Source organism: Chironomus tepperi, unplaced genomic scaffold (genome assembly GCF_022539635.2).
Source record: "Chironomus tepperi strain 1889 unplaced genomic scaffold, CSIRO-AGI_Ctep_v1 contig_223, whole genome shotgun sequence".
Classification (NCBI taxonomy): Eukaryota; Metazoa; Arthropoda; class Insecta; order Diptera; family Chironomidae; genus Chironomus; species Chironomus tepperi.
Window position 1 is genome coordinate 1621086 of NW_027226345.1, and position 23160 is coordinate 1644245.

Sequence of the window (23160 nt, forward strand, 5' to 3'; positions counted from 1 at the left end):
CCATGAATATGACTTAAAGTCGTCCACAAAAAATGTTGCACGCAGGGCATCAAACTACGCATAAAATTCGTAAAAAAAATCACAATTTTAAAACAAATTAACAAATTAAAGCTTATTTAACATAATTAACAAGATTACTACGATATAAAACATAACTATATCATAGACAATAACATTAATCATCAAGTACAGCACATATAACTTTACGTGACGTCATTTATGTAGAGTTTTTGCTAAGGCGAATTAGTTGTGCGAAAAAATAAAACTCCTCGTCTTAAAATATTTAAATAACTTGTGTACGAGCCATCATTTGGACTGAATATTGAGGAGAATAAAGATCATTAAGACTCGACATTTGTGAAATTATTAAGATACAGTGTTGAGGTAAGTGAAAATACAATAAATCAATATTTGCCGATTCTCTCGCGTAACTTTTTTTTTTGATGACGGAAAAGAGCGCTGGAAGAAATTTTTAATTAATTAATACAATTTCAAGTGCCTTTGCGGCCTTACACGTATTATCAAGTTCAATGTGATGACAAAAATTAACATAAACATTTGTAATTCGATAATTTTGCTTTGTTTATTTGACATTTTCATTAAAAAATGCATTAAATTTAATTAAACTTGTTTATTTGCGACGAGTTGATGTATGATAAGAAAAAAGTGTAGTGTAATGTTTAGGGAAAAACAAAAAAAAAATAATAGTAGATTACAAAAACTCGTACCAAACTCTTACGTACCGTAATCACGTCTCTCAGTCAGTCCGTGTGTACGAGAGGATCTTATGCCTTGGATGTTATTATTTGCTAAAAATCTCATACGCAGTTTATCGATTTTCTGATTCTTTAACGTCATATTTTTCTTATACTTTTCGTCTTTATAACTATGTACTCCACGTTCGTTCCTTATTCTCGCTCTCTCGATATGCTCAATTTTTTCATTTCTTCCATTCCTGTGTGTCTTATCCGTTATTGCTATGTCTCTCCAAAAATTTATTCGTCGAACCTCATTCAGTACATTAGTCTACGTTTGGCTGTCTTTTAAAGCAGTTCGGTTTTAAGCTTAGATCCACTAAAATAAATAACGTGAGTGTTTGTAAAGAAAAAAACGTTACTTTATATAATTTAATGCAAATGAAATGTTTCGAGTTATTGCTGTTGAGCCATGCAGCTACAGAGTTCATTAAATAGACAAAAAAAAAATGCATTCCTTAAAATCACCAATTTTGTGCTCTATACATTTGCAAAAAATATAAATAATAAAGTCCCTAACAATATCTGGCTTATGAGATTACAATTGGTTGCTTAAAATCATACGATCAATGTCGTACGTTTAAATTACGGAAGGCAATTTGTTCAGTTTCTGTTATATTGACTAGTGCGCGAAAAAGTGCATGCTGATAATGCATTAAAAAATCAACAACAAATCAGTATATTTCAATATGCTCATCACTATTAATTAAAGGTTCTTTTCAATAAAAATCGTCAATCAAACACACTTTACTACAATACACACAACGGTGTGTATTATGTAGGAAATGTAATGAAAGCTGGCTACTTAGTACTAAATTCACCTATTTACGTATACTCAATTATCAATTCAATATATTATCAAGTTTATTGGTTCTTTTTTTTTTTTTGTTAAGTAAATAACATTAATTACTTTGTGTGGTGGACTAAAATAACGTAAATGACACTTTCGCGGTATTTCCTTACGTGTTGCCTGCTGTTGTGTTAAATAGTGTCTATTAAATCATATTCAAATATCGTGCAAAATGTAAACTACGTCAAAATGCCCTTAAACATTTTTTTTTGATTTTTTTCCGAATTCATTATGGTCAGTTCTCTTATTCATCACGTATTCGTAAAAAAAATATACCTACAACTGTTAAGCTTGTAATACGGATGAGCAAAAGAAGAAAAGAAACAACTTTCACCGAAATTTTTTTTTCAAACACATAAAAAATATGAAAATCGTGACGAAGAAATGCACTTTTAAAAGCCAACACACAAATATCTCACATACCTCTCCTGCCTGCCTTATATCAACTTGTGTTTTATTTAATTCGATTATTTAATCAAACTTTTTTTTTCACTTTCTTTTGTCTTTCATATAAACATCATCCGACATCGTCGACACCATCCAATATTGATACTGATTTATCAATTAACATTAAAAGTGAGGAACAAGAAGCACAACAAATTTTTTATTTATATTTGATTTAATTTAATTTTGGAAGTGAAGTGTGATCAAGTGAAATCATGTCGGCAAAAGCAATTCGTGAAGCAACTGGAAAAGAATTGATAAATAAGTATTTGGAAGGTGGAAATGAGACGGGTACTCAGAAAAGTCGTTTTGCATCAGTCACTGAGACCACAGATTGGAGTCAATTGGTCGTCGAACATCCATGGCTTGAATCAACAGTAAGTACAAAATTTTATTTATTTTTATCTCATATTCCATTGCTCATTAAATTAGAATTAAGCAGCTTATATATGCGTTTTATCCGTCCATTTAGCAACAAGTCATTATTGAAGCAATCTTTAAATTGGTTTTTGAGTCAAAAATTTTAACGGTTATTACGAATTTAAATTCTTTTTTGACAATTTTTGATGACCGTTACTTTGTTAAACGCAATTTTTAACATTGTCTAGGATAAATCGTATGATTTCTAGTCTTGACACTCGTAAAAATGCGTTTCGGTCACGCAATTCCGCAAATGCACTCACAAGTTTTTGTTTGTCTACAGCTCTTAGTTGAAGAAGTGAAATCACTCAAGAGTTGAGATGACAATTTATGGCTGTTGGACGAAACCCTTTTAATATTAATGAAAATTATGTGTGTCACTCAGTGTTTGACTACTTGTAGGTCATCACGTTTCTTTTCTCTTTTTTTTTCTCACTGAATACATTTTGGACGTTGTCAACTGGTCAGTGACTCGTTAAAATTCTTCATATCTAATAATGTGTCATAATGAGCTTTGTTGGGAAATTAGGAATCTCTTAGTGAAACCGTAAACCAGTTTTTATTTACTCTTCTCTGTCCAGTTTTTCGCCGACGTGGACATTTACTTTTTAAATTGATTATTTGAATGATATCTTTCATTCAACAATGTTTTTTCTAGATATCTCTTTCATACGTAATAGCGTCTTTGTGTATGACGGAAAAAACCGACATGTTCGGACATCAAAAATTACAAAGTAATTGGACATATTAAATAATCTTTAAATTTTTGAGTCATCATCCGAATATATTATGAAATAGATGATAACAATGTGGCATTAAATCATAACATAATGTAATTATCGCCATTATTAATCAGAAGTCACTCGTGCGAAAAATATGAGAATACCGTGATTGGTGTGTGTCTTAAAACAACATACGACAATCGTCTGATCTTCGATCTTTTTATTAATTTTCTTGCTTTTTACGGCAAATCATTATCAGTAAGGAAGGAATGACAGTAAAATAAAATTAATCAAAGAACTCTTTGACTCAAAGAAAACAACAACCGTGAAATTACTGCTCACTTCAGCTCTAAAATAACATTATTAGTTTTATTATTTTTTTCTGAACATTCAGTACGAGCGTACTTATGACGTCAAAGAACATTTTTTTGTGCTGTTATTGACTTTTAAACTGATGATCAAAGAGTTTTTTTTTTGTTTTCTTCTGAGATCCTTAGAGGTCAATGTCGAGTTTATTTCAATGCCAAGAAGTTGTTCTAAGCTTTAAAAGCATATATTATAGAATTTGCGTAAGCTTATGATCTTCTCTCATTGCTCATATGATCTTCTGCTCACTTATTACGTTCTTTGCATTAACATTTAGTGACTCCTGTAAAGATTATCCGAAAATTCTACATTTTCTAGTAAATTACATATCAATGTATGCCTTATTAATTAGCAAATTTTTATATCTTTCAAAAACACAGTGATATTAATGAGTGAAAAGCGGAATGAGCACAAACGTTGTGCCTGTTTCGCATCTTTTATGGACAAACCCAAAGTTAAATGTTTAATCAGTTGCGTAAATATGTGTTAATTAACAATTATACATCAATGACTCCTCTGTTTATAAAATATACCTACTTTAACTGATAAACGCTCATTTAATCATAAAGCCACAATTTATCTATCTAGATTCTTGATTTATTAAATCTCTTGTGTGGTTTTACACTTGATATACTCATAATGTATGTCCGGTATTCTCATTATTCATTCTGAGTGAGATTAAACCACTAGATTTAATGGTTAATATGCCAAAAAGTTAATTACTCCTCATAACTGACCTTCAATGATAATATATTCAGTCTCGTGAAGTGAGTGAATTGAGGAAAGAATGTCCATAGCAAAAATCACGTGCGAAACATAGTCATTCACATCGTTTCACGTTTTTTCGTTTATTTAAAACATTCATTCTTGTTTCTTTCTGTCTCTCATTCCATCTCACTCTTTACTACATGATTCTTCTTCTTTTATCCTTTGTTGAGAATTTCTAAAATATTTGCCACATGCCATGAATATATAATTAACTATAAAATATGTTTATTTTCTCTACAGCCACTTGTCGTAAAACCAGATCAGCTTATTAAACGACGTGGAAAACTAGGATTGATTGCAGTTAACAAGAACTTCCAGGAAGTTAAACAATGGGTCAACGAACGTATGGGCAAAGATCAAAAAATTGGAAATGCTGTAGGAAAGCTAAGGAATTTTATTATTGAGCCATTTGTTCCACATAAAGACGAAGAAGAAGCTTATGTCTGCATTTATTCGCACAGAACTGCCGATACAATTTTGTTTTATCATCAAGGTGGTGTTGATATTGGAGATGTTGACTCAAAAGCTCTTAAATTGGATGTTACTGTTGGATCTACATTATCAATGGATGATATTGAAAAGAAATTATTAACGGAAATTTCAGCAGCAAAGAAACCGTAAGAAGATCTCTTTGGCCTCAAATTGAATGTTTTGACTAATTTATGAATAATTTATTTACAGACGCGTTGCAAAGTTCGTTTATGCTCTTTATCAGCTCTACGTTGATCTCTACTTTACATATCTTGAAATTAATCCACTCGTTGTTACTGACAATTCTATCTATATTTTGGATCTTGCTGCAAAAATTGACGCAACAGCTGACTTTATTTGTCGTCCAAAATGGGGTGACATTGAATATCCACCACCTTTTGGCCGTGACGCCTATCCAGAAGAAGCTTATATTGCTGATTTAGATGCAAAATCTGGTGCATCATTAAAGTTAACAATTCTTAATCGTACAGGACGAATTTGGACAATGGTTGCTGGTGGAGGTGCTAGTGTCATTTATTCTGATACAATTTGTGACTATGGCGGTGCATCCGAATTGGCAAATTATGGCGAATACAGTGGTGCTCCATCAGAACAACAAACTTATGAATATGCTAAAACCATTCTTAATCTCATGACATCATCACCAAAACATCCAGAAGGAAAAGTTTTGATTATTGGTGGAGGAATTGCCAATTTTACCAATGTTGCTGCAACCTTCAGCGGTAAGTTACAGAACCAATTTCTCAAATCCAGAATTTTCTCAAAATCCTTTGAATTAATTTCCAGGAATCATAACTGCATTGCGTGAATTCATGGCAAGACTCGTTGAACATAAAGTATCAGTTTTCGTCCGACGTGCTGGACCTAACTATCAAGAAGGTTTACGTCGTATGAGAGAAATAGGTGCAACACTTGGCATTCCATTGTATGTCTTTGGACCAGAAACTCACATGACAGCAATTTGCGGAATGGCATTGGGTAAGAAACCAATCCCAAATGCTGCCGATCTCCACTTTGCAACTGCCAACTTTTTATTACCAAGCGGACAACAACAACAAGAACAACGTAAAATGACCTCTAGTCAGACATCACCAGGAGCTGAAGGTAAGCTTGTTTGTTTTTATGCTAGTATCCTTTCACTTTATGTCTATTTTTAATTCTATTCTATAAATTCTTTTGTGATTGATTTCATTGCACTTAGATATACCCACATCTATTATAGTTTGAAATTAATCGATTGATTTTGGAACTAGATTATTTTTGGGGGGTCATTCATTGATGATGTACAGGATTTTGTATCCGTCTAAATTTTGCAGAAAATGTACGTCATTTGTGAACCGATCCCCTCTGTAGTTTTAAATTAATTTTTAATTCGTTTTTGTTTGTTCTTTTTTTCGTTTGTAATCATCGTAATGCTTGCTTTAATTTATAAAATTTGTATTTACCATCGATCATGTGATACCCACCAAAAATACAAAACCATTCCTATCATACGATCCACACATCACACCACACACACATATTTAAATCCACATTCCTTAATTCCATCTTTGTTTGCTTGATATTGGAAAAAAGGCTCGAAAAGAATTTCACTAAATTCTCCTGCAGGTTCGAATCAAGCTTCAAGGACAACACCGCGAGTTGTCGGTGGCTTAAATCAAGCTGAATATCGCAAATTATTCACAAAAAATACAAAGGCAATCGTTTGGGGAATGCAAACAAGAGCTGTTCAATCAATGTTGGATTTCGATTTCATTTGTCGACGAGAAGAAGCATCAGTCGTTGCTATGGTCTATCCATTCACAGGATATCATCGTCAGAAGTTTTATTGGGGACATAAGGAAGTCTTGATTCCAGTTTACAGTAAAATGGGTGACGCATTAAGCAAGCACAAGGATGTAGATGTTCTTGTCAATTTTGCATCACTTCGTTCAGCTTATGAATCATCACTTGAAGTTGTCAATGACTTTCCACAAATTAGAACAATTGCTATTATTGCAGAAGGTATTCCAGAAAATATGACTCGTAAATTAAATACTGCAGCACATCAAAAGAACGTATCCATTATTGGACCAGCTACAGTCGGTGGTGTTAAACCTGGCTGCTTTAAAATCGGAAACACCGGTGGAATGCTCGATAACATCTTACACTCAAAATTATATCGTCCTGGCAGGTTTGTAGATTTCCACTTTAAAAATCTTATGAATTCTAAAACCGTACAAATTCCCTTGAATGTTTCAAAACCTTTCAAATGTTTTTAAAATTGCTTCCTTCCGAAATATGAAATTTTATAATGAATTCAATCAAATTTATTCACTCAAAATTTACCCTTTTGTACGAATTTACAAGTTTAAATGACAAGTGTAATTATTTAAAATTTAATTTTACTAATTTATAAATTTAACCTTAATTAGCGTTGCTTACGTTTCACGTTCCGGTGGAATGTCAAATGAGCTCAACAATATTATAAGCAACTCAACAGATGGTGTATTTGAGGGTGTTGCTATTGGAGGAGATCGCTATCCAGGCACAGTTTTCATGGATCATATTATGCGCTATCAACATGATGAGGATGCAAAATTAATTGTTGTTCTTGGCGAAGTTGGTGGTGTTGAAGAATATGAAATTTGTGAAGCATTGAAGGATGGTCGAATTACAAAACCATTGGTTGCATGGTGTATTGGAACTTGCGCTGGAATGTTCACATCAGAAGTTCAATTTGGACATGCCGGTTCATGTGCTCAATCTGATATGGAAACAGCATTAGCTAAGAATAAGGCATTAGCTGAAGCTGGAGCCCACGTTCCTGAATCTTTTGATACACTTGGAGATCTGATTGCTCATGTTTATGAAGATATGGTACACAGTGGACAAATTGTACCAGCTGAAGAAGTTCCACCACCAACCGTACCAATGGATTATAATTGGGCAAGAGAATTAGGTTTAATCCGTAAACCAGCATCATTCATGACCTCAATTTGTGACGAGCGTGGACAAGAATTGTTATACGCAGGAATGCCAATTTCTGAAGTTCTCACAAAAGATGTCGGTATTGGTGGAGTTGTATCACTTTTGTGGTTCCAACGCTGTTTGCCTCCATACGTCTGCAAATTCTTCGAAATGTGTTTAATGGTTACTGCTGATCACGGTCCAGCTGTCAGCGGTGCTCACAATACAATCGTTTGTGCTCGTGCTGGTAAAGATCTGGTTTCTTCATTAGTCTCAGGATTATTGACCATTGTAAGTAGTTATGCATATATTTTATTTAGGATATGACTAAAATCTGTTAATTAATTTAGGGTGATCGTTTCGGCGGTGCACTTGATGGAGCTGCTAAACAATTCTCGGAAGCTTATGATTCAAATATGCATCCAATGGACTTTGTTAATTCGATGCGTAAAAAGGGTCAACTTATTATGGGAATTGGACATCGTGTAAAATCAATCAACAATCCAGACATTCGTGTTAAAATCATTAAAGATTTTGTACTTGAAAACTTCCCTGCAAAGCCACTGTTGGAATATGCACTTGAAGTAGAAAAGATCACGACAAGCAAAAAACCAAATTTAATTTTAAATGTTGACGGAGTTATTGCTACATGCTTTGTTGACATGCTCAGAAACTGTGGTGCATTTTCAAGGTAAGTTCCTTTCAAATTCCAAAGTTCTATTATTAAAATAATTCTTAAATGACATTGAACAAATTTTAGCGAGGAAGCACAAGAATACATAAACATTGGAGCTATAAACTCATTGTTCGTGTTGGGACGAAGTATCGGATTTATTGGTCATTATATGGATCAGAAGCGCTTGAAGCAAGGACTTTACAGACATCCATGGGACGATATCTCATATGTTCTACCAGAACAATATAACGTAAACCAATAAACGCAACATCTCATGATCTAATGATATCCTACATTAAAGTTAGAAAATCGCTTATTATCTGAATGTGTTCCTGCCTATTTTATTGTAATGATGGAACTCATTCGACTATGATCGTTATAAAAATATTAGTAAATTTTAATCTTGATTCTTGGTGCTATAAATTTTGTCAATGGAACTAATTATGGAGATTATAGCAATGAGAATCAAAACAGAATATATAATGCAATGCATTTAAAAAATGAAACAAAAAAAAAACCGCACTGAAATCATGGATAAGCACCTGATAAATGTTATGTAGGAAATGAAATGTTTTTTGCACTAAAACTGTAGAAAGAAATTTTTTGCACAAAAAAAAAAATATAAAAAAAGTAATAATATTAAAATCAGAGTTGGGAGAGCTTGACTGTTAACAGCTCTGTATTAAACATAAAGTAATTTCTTATTTAAGTAAATGGTTTATTATATTAATTTCTTTTTGAAGGTTGATTTACATTCCTAAGTGGAAAAAAAGAATTAAAAAAAAATATTATTAATCATAGTTCCAAACATTAGTTTTTCATTTTTTTACGTCATTTTTTTGGGTTCTTTTATTGTTATTTTTACTTCCTTTTTTTGTTTAACATTTTCTTTTAATTTAATGACATGAAAAATAAGTTTCAAGATAAATAAAAATTACATTTATGTTATAGAAATTCGAAAATATACAAAGAATCTTATCTAAATTCCTTATAAATCGTGATAGGCAGGCAATCTTATAATTTGCACGTGTAAACAGTTTTAATCTCTTGTTTCTCGTCACCAAAATTCATAGCATTCGTCTTGTTCCTAAACACTTGAGTTTGAATCATAAATATTTTCCTAGTTCCACAAATATAATCAGCTTCAAGAGATCGATAAGTTAATCCAATTCAATTAAGATTATGTTAAGCACTTCTAATTATCAGATTAAGGTTAATACTTGAATTATGAATTAATTATGTGCCAAAAAGCTATTAAGTAGATAATTCTATACAAATCACAGGGACTGGATTTAGATAAATCTGGATGTATATACTTCTATATTGACAATACTATTGGTATATCCTGATTATACTAAACTTATCCCCAATTCTAAAACTTAACAAAAAAATATTCAATTTGCCCTAAAAAATATAAAGTCAGTCCTTCAGCGTCGCCGTTTCAACCTTAATCCATGATCGTGTGTCACTTGACTTTTTAATTGCCTCAATTACTTGTTGGACGTAAAGTCCATCATTAAAATTGGCTGCTGCTGCTACAGATTCTTTATTCCAGTTTGAATTCGACGATGGAGTTGTAAAAGCTTCCTTTAGTGCAGAAAACATTTTGCTCATTCCTTTGACGTACTGACGTGGTATGGAAGATGATGCTTCCGATGTTCTCATGTCCTGGATTTCGACATACAATTTCTCTTCCTTATATTCAGCATTATCATCACCAGCTTTCCGTCGTATGCAAATTAAATCACCTCCAATTACTTTCAAATTCCCTAATTCACCGACAATTGACACGTCTTGTTCGAATCCATTTCGATAGCCATCATTACTTTGTATGTTTGCCGTCACAAGAATCTGACTATTTGGACTTCCTTCCAATTCAAGTTGAAAATTGCAGAAATCTGGGGCAGTAATTTGTCGTATGCCTTGTATAGCATGTGTCGTATGCCTAAATGTTTTAATAATGCCGTGAACTCGTTTTGCTTTTTTGCCAGTCAAAAAATGACATAAATCTATAACATGTGATCCAATTAAATTAAGGCACCCACTTCCCTGGTGATCATCGCATAACCAGTCGAATTTATCTACGAAACAAAGAGTAATTATGGTGAAATGTAAAGCATGTGTGGAGAGCGTATAGAGGTAAATTACCATGTATCAAAGTAGAAATTTTAACAGTTACATCAATCAATGAAATCTCTCCAATATAATTTTCAGCAATTGCTTTCTTCATATGAACAAATGCGGGCAGAAATCTGAGCGAATGATTAACCAAGTTTATTAGGGATGGATAGTACTCTGATGCATGGACCTATATGAAAATCTATTAATCCACAGATATATTCAGCAAAATTTAAGCAGTTCTTACCATTTTCTGTGCATCAAGAACATTAATTCCTAAAGTCTTCTCGCAAAGTACATGCTTTCCAATTCCAAGACTTTTAACGACAATATGTGAATGCAAGTAAGGCTGACACAATACAAATGAAAAGTCGACATCCTTCCTCAATAGAACTTCATCAATTTTATTCGTGTAAAATGAAATTTTCAATTCATTTGCGTACTCCTGTGCTTCTTCCTTAGTTTTACCCCAAATCGCTTGGACATTAAATCCTTTTTCACGTAGGAGAGTTACGACAATTTTCGTTACTTCACTGCACCCAAAAATTCCAATGCCGATATTGTGCATGGTTTAGAATTAGGAAAAAACAAATAATTTTTGATTCAATTGCTACTGACGATTATAAACAAATTACAAGGTAGAATCGATAGTCTGCCGTATATCCAGACATTCATAGCCGCAAATATTGTGCGGCTGATTTGAAAATGTTTTGCGAGCATGGTCGGTGAATGTTTAACGGACTTTTTGATGTTTTTTTTTTTTTGGAATTTCCGGAGCTTATTTGCTTTATTGCAGGTAGTGAAGTTGTGGTAAGAGCTGGATGAAAAATTTAATATTTTTGCTTCTATGTAGCTACCTGTTTATCAATAGTTGTCAATACTCAAATAAATCAAATTGGATACTACCGACAATACTTATCTACTCTATGTCAAATATTTGAGTAAACTTAAAGAAATAAATATTTATCTCCAACACTTAAGAAACCAAAGTATCTAAAATTCTTAGCAACAAGTGTAACAGTGACATTCGAAACTGAAAGCATATCCAACTTCTGAGAATTTTCAAATTTACGTCTATGTCTTCAAAAAGTCTAAAAAAAATAAAAAAACCTTTAGCTATTCAGATCTTTAAAATCCAGAGCTGCGCTAGGGCGTACAGTTTTACAGTGGGATCAGAACCACTCCTTTGATGACATTACTGCCTGTAGCCTTCAAAGGGAGGCTGTGAGCCGAGTTTCCACTACATATGATTCGAAAAAGGACATGTGAAAAATTTCCCTTGCCGAGTCTCGAACCCATGATCACTAGATCGGTGTTGCAATAATTATGTACCGAAGTACTAAACCATTCCGCCACCGAGCCACTTCGACTCAAAAAGTCTATAGAAAACAAAAATCGCTTGCCAAATGGGACTTGAAATTTCATACTAGTATCCGAAAGCAACCATTGAGCCAGTGATGACAGGTGACTTGTGTGTTGCGACGCACTAGTGTTTGGAAATTTTTGAAAATTCCCTGAACCGTGTGCAGTTTTGGTCGAGGCTTATTACCAAGGTGTGTCGTTACAAATAAAAGGTTACCCATCACTGCACTGAGCTATTGAGAGTCACTTTACTATATGAATAAACAACCTAGGTTGACAGACTATCACAAGAATCCCTATAAATCCATCACTTCCACAGCTGAGCTCGAAGTCGACTTAGATTTTATATGACTCAATTTGACTTGACTCTATATAGAATCTGAGTCGACTTCGAGCACTCCTTAACAGCACTGTAAGATAAAATCCTTAATTTCACAATAAAAGACAATAAAGCTTTACTTCAACAAGAGGTAATACATCTTTGATTTATTTTCAATTTTCATATCACATTAAAATAATTAATTTAAATTAATTGGAAACTTATAAAATGGCACAATAATTATTCCGTTTTTTTCTATTTAATTTATGATTCCTACTGCTATTACTACATCTACTAGCATTACTTATTTTATGACTTCTTCGATCTGACACTTGACTGCCATTCGTAATGGATGCCTGCTCCTTTTGTGTTTTCAATCTCATTAATAATATACGATAAATTCCAATAATTTCACTACGTGGTCCATTATCAATATGCTTCTCGAGTAGCTCATTACTAATGCCATGTGAATTCATTAGCTTACGAACCTCTTTCTCGAGTGGATTTAAAGCTCTTAATAAGTCATCATCACAATTTGTTCTTGATGGAATCATCATAAAACGTTCAAAATCTTTCTCACTTTCCATACTTGTATCCTCTAAATGGTCATTCGAGTATGATCTGACTTGAATTATATCGTTGTTTTGGACAATAACATTATTGTGACTTTTATTAACAATCTTTGAGCTATTAATTAATGAATTGTTGCGCTTAAATGTACTTAAATGATTATTTATAGGAATTACGGTTTTAGCTGATGACATGGACGATTCATGCTCTATTGGATTTCTAAATTTCTCTACAGGTACATTGTCATACTTTTTTGTATAACAATCAATTGGTTCCGGTGGTTCTTTATCAATCTTATTTGGTGATATTGGCGATGTCCTTCGTGATTTTGGACACCAAAATGATGGCCTCTTACGTTTCTGTATTATCGTTTGTGCTTCATCTAATGACGTCTGACTTTTTACAAGGCTTTTCTTTGATCGATTTTGTAGCCATTCACATCTTAATATTTGATCAATACTTGGTCTATGCAGTGGATTGTGAAGTAAAGTATTTTCTATATAGGATATAAAAATGGATATAAATTATACCATTGCATGACTACTTCTGCATATGCATTTATCATTTTGTATTCTACTTACGTATGAGCTTAACACATGATGGTGATAAAGATCCAGGAAGTTGATATTCTCCCTTTAGTATTGTTGTTCTTAGTTGAGGTATTGATGGTGCTGAAAATGGCATGCTGCCAGTTAATATGAAAAATAGTAGAATGCCCAGTGACCAAATGTCTACGGGACTGCCAAGATATTGTTCATCTTTAAAAAGTTCTGGTGCTGCATACGGTGGACTTCCACAAAATGTATTTAAATAATCCTGAGAGCTCGTAATTTGCGTTGAGAATCCAAAATCGCACAGCTTATAATGTTCATCAGATTGGACTAGAATGTTTTCAGCTTTGATATCTCTATGGACATATCCAAGATGATGCTAATTTTTTTGGAATGAAAGTTTATTTACAATTAGAATGTAATTAAAGTTATTATAAACTTTTGGCTGGGAAATATAAAGGAAGTAATTTTCTATGGACAAACAACTTTTTTCCTTAACTTATTTGTCCATCAAATTACTTCCTTAACATTTTCACCAAAAGAAATCTGATTTTATTTGATGAAATCATTTCAGTCACGCAGAAGCTCCAAAAAAAGTTTTTCTTTTTCGAGGAACTTTTAGTTGCGCCTTGTGCAGTAGTTCTCAAACTTTTTCGGTGATGTTTTATAGTGTCTAGCTATGCAGCTTGAAATGTTTTAAGGGGAAGTGTTGGATTTAACCTCAAAAAACCCTTGGATATGCGCTTGAGCGACAAATCTTGGAAATTCATGATGAAAAGTCTAAAATCCGAGCTCAATATTGCGACGAACCCCTGAACGAACCGTATTATTGCATGATGCAAGATCAGGTTCCGGATTCAGTTTAAATCGGTCAATCACACGGTCCTGTTGTCGAATTTTAAGTCGACTAACCGACTTGTGCATTTCGAAGATAGTGTATCCGCGTAGCTAGCAATCTTTGAAAGGAAAAGTGGACTTAATCCCAAAACCCCGCGGAATACACTTCAGAGCTTCACATCTTTATAAAGCGATAACCGAAGCTTGTAAGGGAAGGTTTGGCTAATTCTGTCCAATTCCCTATTTAAGGTATATCCATCATAACAGAAACATCTCTCACCGTCTTTAGCATTCAATAACATCCAAATGACTAGTTATTTTGTGCCACAAACCAATAAAGTTTGAGAACTCCATTTCTGCCCAAATTCTTATCAGTAAATCATCTTACCATATGCTGAACAGCTAAAGAAACTTGTTTGAACATGATTGAGGCCTTGTCTTCGGTGTAAATTCCATTTTGGACAATTTTGTAGTATAACTCGCCTCCAGGAATATATTCCGTAATCAAATGTACTCGGCCGAGCGTTTCAACCACTAAAGTTTTTGTGTATGAAAATAAATGAGAAACATGAAAGTAATTTTTTATGAGCACATTCACATTTTCATAAGTCTGGTGGAAATATGAAAAATTACAGAACATTTGAATTTCATAATAAAAGTGAAATGTAGCCATTTCAATTAAAAAATACAATAATTTTCACATTGTTTATTCCATTATCGATTCCAATATGGATATGCGGCTGGTTAAAATTTATGCTGCTATAACTTTTTTTTAAAAGTCTTGTTTATCTTTGAATATGTTCAAAGAAATTGTATACAAGCTTGTTTTAAGACCTCAGGCAACGCTATAAGCACTCATCCGGAGACAATAGAATAATTTTGAACAGCCGCAAATATGAATGTTTAAAATTAAATAAAAAAAACTTATAATTTTTTAATATAAATTACCTTCAAATAGTCTCAAAATATAAGGATGTTGGACACATTCCAATGTTGATACTTCTCTTGATAGCATTCGCAAATTTTTAGAGTCTAATCGTGAGCGGTCAACTATTTTAATAGCAACTTTATCTTTTATTTTTTAAAAATATAATAAAAAAAAAATTAAATGTATTAAATATGTGTAATAATGAGGAATAAACAGTCATAAAATTCTTGGCATAATTCAAGTCACAACAGAAAGGTGACGAATTTTTAAGTCTATAAATTTACTTTTGAATCTACTGTGGGAAATCTTTTTCATTGTGAAATATTGAAATTGATGATCATTTGTGTTATTTTGTGTCTTTTTCTAGATAATAAATTCACGATTGAATCTTGATTATTTTTGAAGCGTTGGGAAAATTTTTTTACGGAAAAAGTCACTTTTCGCTAATTTAATGTTACTCGCTCAAACAGATAATGAAAGTATGAAGTATGCTTTCTTGATATCGGGGTCGGGGTTTCCCGGGAAATTCCAATAAATTTCAATTCTCTCAAATCTTGGCCGGAATTTTAAGAAAATATACTTTATACTCAATCAATATGATTAATATTGTGAGCATATTCATGAGAATTCTCCTTGTCTGTTCGGGTCTTCATCATTTTTGAACCAAACCCACAAATAATAATTAGTGAATAAAGCCACAGGAGCTCTACATTTAAGGAATTATTAAGGTTTGCTTTAACATTTTCCAGAGATCAAAGTCGACTTGAATTTGCTCCAATTCGCTAAAAACCGATTAAAATTTGCAATGAATTTTCTTCTGTTGGCATTTGTGAAGTATAACTCTCGTACAATTTTAAATTGTTTCTTAGCAAATTGTGACGAATTCAATTTGACTTCAATTTCTGACATTTTCTACCAAGGAATTCCCTCCTCCTATTCAAATAAACAATATAATTCCCAAAATTCTTCAATTCCTCTACAAAAACCATATAATTTTAACTCAAAATTTGATTGATTTCGAGTTCTTCATAACTTTGAATTCTTTCTCGAGTGAGCAAAAATACACTTTGTGTTGTTAAAGGCAGAGCTCGTAGTCGACTCGGATTCTGTATGGAAAATTAGACTAGACTCCATAAACTCTCTTGAATCTCGAGGTCGACTTGAATTTTGTATGGATTCGATTCAATTATTTTCCATCCAAAATCCAAGTCGATTTCGAGCTCTGGTTACAGTTAATCTAATTGATGACAAGTTCTAATGGTTTTTTGTCCATTCAGATTTCAAAATTTAAAATTTTTGTGTCACACTTCACTTAAGGGTTTTTGTAAACCCTAAAATTATAAACAAATTATTTTTAAACAGCAAAAAATTTGCGAAAATCTTAAATCCATAAATAAAATCTTAAAATCTCTTAATTTCACCATGAATAACTTGACTTCTCAATCAGCGATTCGATTCACATGTCAAAGCTCTTAAAATAAGATTGATAAAAAATTATCAACTAAAAATCAAATATTCTTTTTATAGCATGAAGCGTAATGGAGTTTTAAATTCTAAAATTAGCCATCATCACATAAAAAAAATATCCAAGCCAAATTAAACGTGCTAATTGAGATCCGAGCCAGTGAGAGATATTCTAATTTGTGGGAAAAAATAATCATATGATTTTAATTTTCACGTACCTAAATTTTTGTTCACACATTATCAAAAGACAATAACACAAACAATTCATCAATCAATATGGATGGAATGTGCTTATTTTTAATTCTCAAAATAAATTAGATACCTTTTGTTAATAAATGCACAGCTTTTTTTACTCGTGAAAAATTTCCTTTTCCTATATCACCACAAAATTTATAAAGTCCAATTCTCGATAGTCCAATTTCATGCATGTACTTTGGATCATGTACAATTGACAAAACTTTCTCATACGGCGTTGCATCAATTGATTTTGCTGACTTTTCATCTTCATTTGGATCTTCAGGGATTTCATGTAAAATTGTTCCCATTTCATGTGCGCACTTAAAGACGTCTAGTTTCTTACTAACCGAACACAAAAAGGGGTAGTAGCAATGAATGATTGAAAATTCAAATACCCGCTTTAGCTTAATTTCAATTCATGCATTATTTATTTTTTTCTTCATTGTTTTTGCAGTAATTTTCACTTTGCGCGCCTTCTCTTTTGGCCCACACTTCTTATTTCCCTTTTTTTCTTTTCTTATTATCGTCAGTGTTTCTAGTCAAAATGTTGTCGCTTTCGTGTAAATTCAAATTTGAGCACTTTTTAACGTGAGTTCAGAGAGAAGGAGAGCCAGTCAGAGGACTGAACGAAAATTAGAATATAAACAGCTCGATTACAAAGTCAATGAGGCAGGTAGAGAGAGCGCGGGATGATGAAAAAATTTATAGTTGGGGTCACTTTTACCATAGCACACAAACCGATCAAGATAGATTGGAATAAATTAACAGCTGAAATTAAATAAAAAATTTAATATTAATACAAGACTTTCAATTATTTTTTGGGTTTTCTATTTCTGATCGAAAGGATAGGTAAAATGTAATAAATGTATTCGAGTGGTGCTGTGGTGTAGATATTGTGAGAATGGCGCATTTATTGATATTTCAATTTTTTTTTCTTATTCAAGACACAATTTATGGTGATTAGTCGAGACACCATCCAAGTTTTCAAATTTTGAAATGCGTTAAAAATCAAATTGAATAAATTTTCATTAGTCGAGGCACAACCCAAGTTTTCAAATTCTTGAAATACGTTAACAATGAAATATTATGTCATCCTTCTGACTAGCCTTCGGCTTTTTTATATACCATCAATTAACAAGCAGTTCAAAAGTTCCTCAGTCCGTAAGAAAAGCTAAATATAAACCCAAACTGACAACAGTCAAAGAACATTTCTTAAAAAGACGTTCTAAAATTCGTCTGAGAAACGAAATTGTTGTTTCCTTCATCGCATTCCTCTTAGGTAGCATAATTATTATTGACCACTTATTTAACCTTGACTGCAGCACTTAAGTTGAACTTAAAACACCACGCAAAAATGTACGAAAAAAATTTTATGTTTCATAAAAAATTATTTGATTTATGAATGAAATGGAAAATCGGTCTTGATTGAGGCAGAATGCTTGTACATTTCAATACACTTGAACAGCTTTCATTCAATTACCTACTCTCAATAATATAAACATCAAATAAAAAAATATATAAATTAATGAATTTTTTAATAAAAAAAAATTGTAGTAAAATTTCATTTCAAACATGATAGAGCATGTACGATACAGAAGATGTAACTTTTTAATAAGTATATCATATTCCCAACGATCATAAAGCATTTAGTAAAATCAACGAGCGCGTGCTGGCACTCTCTATTTAGTATATCATTGTTGCCAAATTGAAGAAAAGAAAAGAATTCTTTTTTTTGTTTGAGAAAATTTCATTAAAAATATATTAAATATTTCTTTATGCATCTTGAGGATTATCCTTGACTTATTTCACAAATTTTCTGTCTTAGGAGCTGTTGCATGAAATATTTATTTCATCATTTTCATGTGATTCTCAATTTTTTTGTTGTTCATTTTCTTCAGTTTTTGTAATTTGACAGTACGCAAAGATACAAATGACGGCTATTATAACTTAATTACTCGAATTGATTGGCTTTCATTTTCTTCCGGGGTAATATTATTATAGCATGAAAGTGTTTTGAGTTTTGAGAGAAAATTGAGATTTATTTTATGAAATGCTTTATTTCAAATTCATTTAATTAAAAACCAAGAAGTGAGGTTGAAGTATTAAGTCTTATTTAAAGAACATTTTAATGTAATAAAAATCTGTTCACTAAAAACAGAAAGGAGGCATCTACACAGTCGCTAGTGTCAGGTACTGCATCTCAGCCATAGAACATGTAATTATAAACTAATCTTAAGATTACTGCAAATTATTCTCAATTAACGTACATTTTTATTTCAAATCCTCATTTTACCTCGTTTTTTCAATTCGCCTTAAATCGTTAAATTCGTTTTCCTTACACAAGGGGTACGAAACTATTGAAAAAATTGATAAATTTTTAGGTTAAATTGAAAGTAATCAAAGGCGGCGGAAAAGGTTCAATACGGTATCACTTGGCGTACAACCGAAGACAAGGAAGCAGAGCAACAAAACAAGTTACTAGCCGAAGTAGCCAATTTTACCAGGAACAGAAATATGTTCAACCGCTGTATTATCGCCTTACGATAATAAGTGGATCAGTAGGAACAATCCCAAGTAACCAAAATGTTTCATATGAATTTCATTGTTATTTCTTAGGATCGATTTTGCAATACATATGGAACATTATGGTTACATGAGAATCATCATCAAGGGGAGAGAGAGAAAGTCGCTCAAATAACCAATTCTTCACGTTACGTAATAAGTGAACGGCCTCTTGGAATTGATCAAAAAAATCAAAAGTAATTGATTAGTTCCGAATCCTTGTTGCGGTATTAACTGATAAACAGCAACCTTTATGTTTAATGAAATCAAATAAGCTTGCTTAATCGCATTTTATGCTATTTCACCATATTGCTTTTGTCTGATTAAGGTAGGTAGCCTGTTTTTAATAAGAGTGAAGCAATAATTTGTAATTCTATCGTCAATTTTATATTAAATTAAAAGAAATTTCTCTTCATGCCATCAAATACATCACAGCAAACTATGATTACCTGAAGGAAAATCGATCATAGAACACGAATTTATTTTCAGAAAATAGACTAATTGGAAAAACCCAAAAAAAATACACAATAATTTTGGACCCCATCAAGGATTAAATTACACGTAAAAATGCCTTATCTCTCTTACAAATCGCTGTGCGACTTTCTATGAACACTTACGAATCACTATCATCAATACAATGTAAAGGCATGAGAAAAGAAAAATGATTGATGAGTTTCATGTCTGACGGCGCTTAGTTTTTTATACCTTTATAGTTGTTCAATCGCACAAAATAAAATTTGATAAGAATAAGACACTTACATGAATCTATAAATATCATATTGAGAAAGTGATTTATGGACGATCATCTACTTTCTTTTGTTTGTTAATTGGAATGACTTGAAGGTTGGAAAAATGAATGAAACAGAATGAAATATTAAAATTATACTATAGGTAGAGCGGGGGGTTGATGCTACATTACCAGATGTCTGGCAGGACCGGTGGAACAACATAGGCAATAAGGTATTGTAGCCGTGTTAAGGGCAAATTGTCAAAAATAAATCGAAAGTGTCCGAGCGACAAAAATGAAGAAGGCTCGAAGCCATTTGGGCTCCATATGGAGGCGACTACCATTTGGTTTACTAATACCGGAAGCTTAGCGGAGCCTTAAAAGCTTCGTGACGGAGCCTTTTTCGTTTGTGCTGCTCGGGGTGATAAGGGGTATCACACCATGACACTAAAGACAAGAAGGCTTGGTATCTTGCGTAAACATGATGTCAAGTGGATCAAGAATGCATATCCAGCTGATCTATACCAAGAAACCAGCCCCTGATGACAGCCGAGAAGAAAAACAAGCAATGAAAAAGAAATCAAGTCACGATATTATTTTTTGAAGGAGCAATGAAACATCAACTATTGTCAGTGTATTCACAAAGTAGGGTAATAAATACATGCGCACATGTCACTTGTTGCTTTTTTCCCATGTAATTATACTATAGAAAATGAAAATGATGATAATATTTTTGCATTTGTAAGGATTTCAACGTCGGAGTCAAAGTAATTTGAAATTCGTCGCGTAAACCTCAACATAAAGACAAGTATGAAAGGCGAGATGAATAGAATATAGAAGAGGAAAAAAATCGGAATATAAATAAATAATTTAATTTTTATTTTTCTTCTCATACATTTCGCGTCACATTCTTACACACGGTAACATGAACGATGTTGTAAAAGCCACTTAAAACAGTACGAATATTTATAAATATACATATTTTGTTGCCTATTTCATCTTCTTGTTCCTTTTCTCAATTTTTTTTTTTTTTTATTTTTATTTATTAATAATTACGTAGGAAGATTCGTGGATTTCGCGACAGGACTGAGTGATATGTAAAGATGGGAAAGAGTAATGGTTTTATTTTTAAATTGAAATATATACGTCTATATATTTTATGATCGTGTTATTTTAGTCGAAAAAGATAAGGCAAAGTGAAAGAGTGATGAATGATGATTGAATTGATGGTTATTATCTTTCATATTTTAGTACTATTTTATATCATACGTTTTTGCGTCAAGTACTACACCTTTATTTTTATTCCCTATACATGCGTAAAAAATTTGTTGAATTTGACATTATTCATTCAAGTATTTGAGTCAGTCAGTCAGTCGTTTTTATTATGAAAGGAAAAGTAATGACTGGAAAAATACTAGAAGAACCGTGATTGAAGCTTGCAAACGAGAAAAATTCAATTAACTTCTTAGAAAATTCACAAAAATTTTGATTCGAAGCTAAATTTAGGATCAATCTAGCACAAGTCGTTGAGTTATTTATGTAATGAGCCTTTAAAAATGTTGTGCATCAATATGATTTAGCTTAAAAGCTATGAAAAAGGTCTAATAATTAAATTAAGGTAATTTTATTTGATGTTTACTGATTTTTGAAATTTGGAACTTGAGAGGGGCTGACAACTATTCAAAGTAACTCAAAGGGTAAAACAACTACGAAATTCAAAAATTGAATTTCCGTTAGAAAATACGCAGTTCGCCAAAATGTATAAATGCCTCCCACAGCAAGCTACAAATTTAGATATAGCTGTCATGTAATTTTAAGTCTTCGAAAAAACAGTCACAACATACTAATCCTGCATTTTAACTACCATTTCGTAAATAAACTAATCAATCTTGATTCAAACGACAACAACAAAAAACAACTCCAGATTTTTAATAAATAATGAGCAAACCTGTTCTAGTTTGCATGAATGAATGAATTTCAGGAGATTATAATAAAATTGCACTGTGATATTTCAGACCGTTGAACCAAATGTCTTTTATATTTTTGTGTCACTGGATTCATAATTTTTATTATATTATGTTCTATTATATTCTCACATTAAATTTCATGTCCTAATTTGTATTCATTATTTCATGACACTTAATGTCCATTTCTCTCTCTCTCTGACTTGATATTATCTTTAATCACTGTCCGTAATAAATGCGCTATTCTCATTCACAATTTTTTATCTTTTCTGCTTAATTTTGTATGTGATAACTCCTAATGACTCAATTTATACTAAAGTCAGTGTTGTTATCTTGTCATCGACTTGCCGTTTTTTTTAGTGCCTGATAAGAAATTTTTTCACAATTTTTCTATCCAGACATTGAATGTCGAAATTTTGACCAGCACCGACTTCAAGCTAACAACGATGACTGAAATCGAGTATTATGTGAAATGAATGTCAGGCAAAGGAGCAGTCGAAAGAATGAATGTTATCATTTTTCTTTCAACATCTTTATTTATTTATTGACGTCGCTTGTATTTGAAAATATAAAATATAAAATTATGCGGGATACAAATGATGAAATAGTAAATAATTTACTCACTAAGCGGAAATTCAATTTTCTTATTTTCTCGTTTCCGCAAATAGGTACGTCGACCAATTTAATACACATCAAAGTCAAAAATTAAAGATTATTATTTAATCGATATTGCACAAAGCCACATTAGCATTTAAAGAAATTTGATTTAATGATAAGAAATTTTCTTCACCTTGAAAAATTCAAAAAGGAACAAAAAAAAAGTAAGCGTAAATGTACACTCGATTTGAATCGAAACCAAACTGAGCAGTGGATGCCGAAATAAGAATCATATGAAAAAAAAGCCAAAAACAAAAAGTCAGCTGTATCGTTTTTAGCTCTGGCCATTTTAATTGCACTGTTCGATGTGTCTGCAACCCTAACAGATAAAGAGTAAGCTTTTGAGCATGCTTAGTTGTGGCTACTCTGAGCATCCTCATTCTGGATACCCAAAAGAACATCCAATAGGTCCTGCATGTATA

The 23160-nt window shown here is 32.3% G+C and overlaps 3 protein-coding genes across 9 annotated transcripts; 1 reads left to right on the top strand and 2 right to left on the bottom strand.

Moving 5' to 3' along the window:
- Positions 1 to 197: 197 nt before the first annotated feature.
- Positions 198 to 9250, top strand: ATPCL (ATP-citrate synthase). Of its 3 annotated transcripts, none has more exons than XM_070640843.1 (9): positions 198 to 384; positions 2183 to 2426; positions 4566 to 4942; positions 5007 to 5539; positions 5604 to 5921; positions 6393 to 6990; positions 7232 to 8057; positions 8117 to 8457; positions 8527 to 9250. In XM_070640843.1, exons 2-9 carry the CDS (start codon positions 2265 to 2267, stop codon positions 8702 to 8704), a joined length of 3333 nt encoding a protein of 1110 aa, XP_070496944.1. In that variant the 5' UTR covers positions 198 to 384; positions 2183 to 2264; the 3' UTR covers positions 8705 to 9250. The 3 variants fall into 3 exon arrangements, with proteins under 3 accessions (XP_070496944.1, XP_070496947.1, XP_070496946.1); XM_070640846.1 differs by having other exon boundaries at positions 199 to 384; positions 6426 to 6990; XM_070640845.1 differs by lacking the exon at positions 198 to 384 and adding an exon at positions 1020 to 1088.
- Positions 9251 to 9262: 12 nt separating this feature from the next.
- LOC139090959 (glucose-fructose oxidoreductase domain-containing protein 1) lies at positions 9263 to 11173 on the bottom strand. Its single transcript, XM_070640863.1, has 3 exons — positions 10808 to 11173; positions 10591 to 10750; positions 9263 to 10523 (listed from the first exon to the last, which is right to left on the bottom strand). Exons 1-3 carry the CDS (start codon positions 11126 to 11128, stop codon positions 9862 to 9864), a joined length of 1143 nt encoding a protein of 380 aa, XP_070496964.1. The 5' UTR covers positions 11129 to 11173; the 3' UTR covers positions 9263 to 9861.
- A 1203-nt stretch (positions 11174 to 12376) lies between these two features.
- On the bottom strand, positions 12377 to 23005 carry LOC139090953 (serine/threonine-protein kinase NIM1). 5 transcript variants are annotated; one of them, XM_070640854.1, is made up of 6 exons: positions 22872 to 23005; positions 16914 to 17596; positions 15148 to 15270; positions 14588 to 14733; positions 13393 to 13741; positions 12377 to 13307 (listed from the first exon to the last, which is right to left on the bottom strand). In XM_070640854.1, the coding sequence occupies exons 2-6, from the start codon at positions 17134 to 17136 to the stop codon at positions 12463 to 12465; spliced, it is 1686 nt and encodes a 561-aa protein (XP_070496955.1). In that variant the 5' UTR covers positions 17137 to 17596; positions 22872 to 23005; the 3' UTR covers positions 12377 to 12462. The 5 variants fall into 5 exon arrangements, with proteins under 5 accessions (XP_070496955.1, XP_070496953.1, XP_070496957.1 ...); XM_070640852.1 differs by lacking the exon at positions 22872 to 23005 and adding an exon at positions 22706 to 22863; XM_070640856.1 differs by lacking the exon at positions 22872 to 23005 and adding an exon at positions 22430 to 22549.
- Positions 23006 to 23160: the final 155 nt, after the last annotated feature.

Excerpts from the sequence above, each read along its gene's own strand:
- ATPCL (XM_070640843.1), top strand. The coding sequence starts at position 2,265 with ATGTCGGCAAAAGCAATTCGTGAAGCAACTGGAAAAGAATTGATAAAT. Across the intron at positions 5,540-5,603 it reads TGTTGCTGCAACCTTCAGCG|GAATCATAACTGCATTGCGT; the intron begins GTAAGTTACAGA and ends ATTAATTTCCAG. Across the intron at positions 6,991-7,231 it reads AAATTATATCGTCCTGGCAG|CGTTGCTTACGTTTCACGTT; the intron begins GTTTGTAGATTT and ends AACCTTAATTAG.
- LOC139090959 (XM_070640863.1), bottom strand. The coding sequence starts at position 11,128 with ATGCACAATATCGGCATTGGAATTTTTGGGTGCAGTGAAGTAACGAAA. Across the intron at positions 10,751-10,807 it reads TTCTTGATGCACAGAAAATG|GTCCATGCATCAGAGTACTA; the intron begins GTAAGAACTGCT and ends ATTTTCATATAG. Across the intron at positions 10,524-10,590 it reads AATTTCTACTTTGATACATG|ATAAATTCGACTGGTTATGC; the intron begins GTAATTTACCTC and ends TTTGTTTCGTAG.
- LOC139090953 (XM_070640854.1), bottom strand. The coding sequence starts at position 17,136 with ATGGGAACAATTTTACATGAAATCCCTGAAGATCCAAATGAAGATGAA. Across the intron at positions 15,271-16,913 it reads TGTGCATTTATTAACAAAAG|ATAAAGTTGCTATTAAAATA; the intron begins GTATCTAATTTA and ends AAAAAATAAAAG. Across the intron at positions 13,308-13,392 it reads ATCATGTGTTAAGCTCATAC|AAAATACTTTACTTCACAAT; the intron begins GTAAGTAGAATA and ends TATCCTATATAG.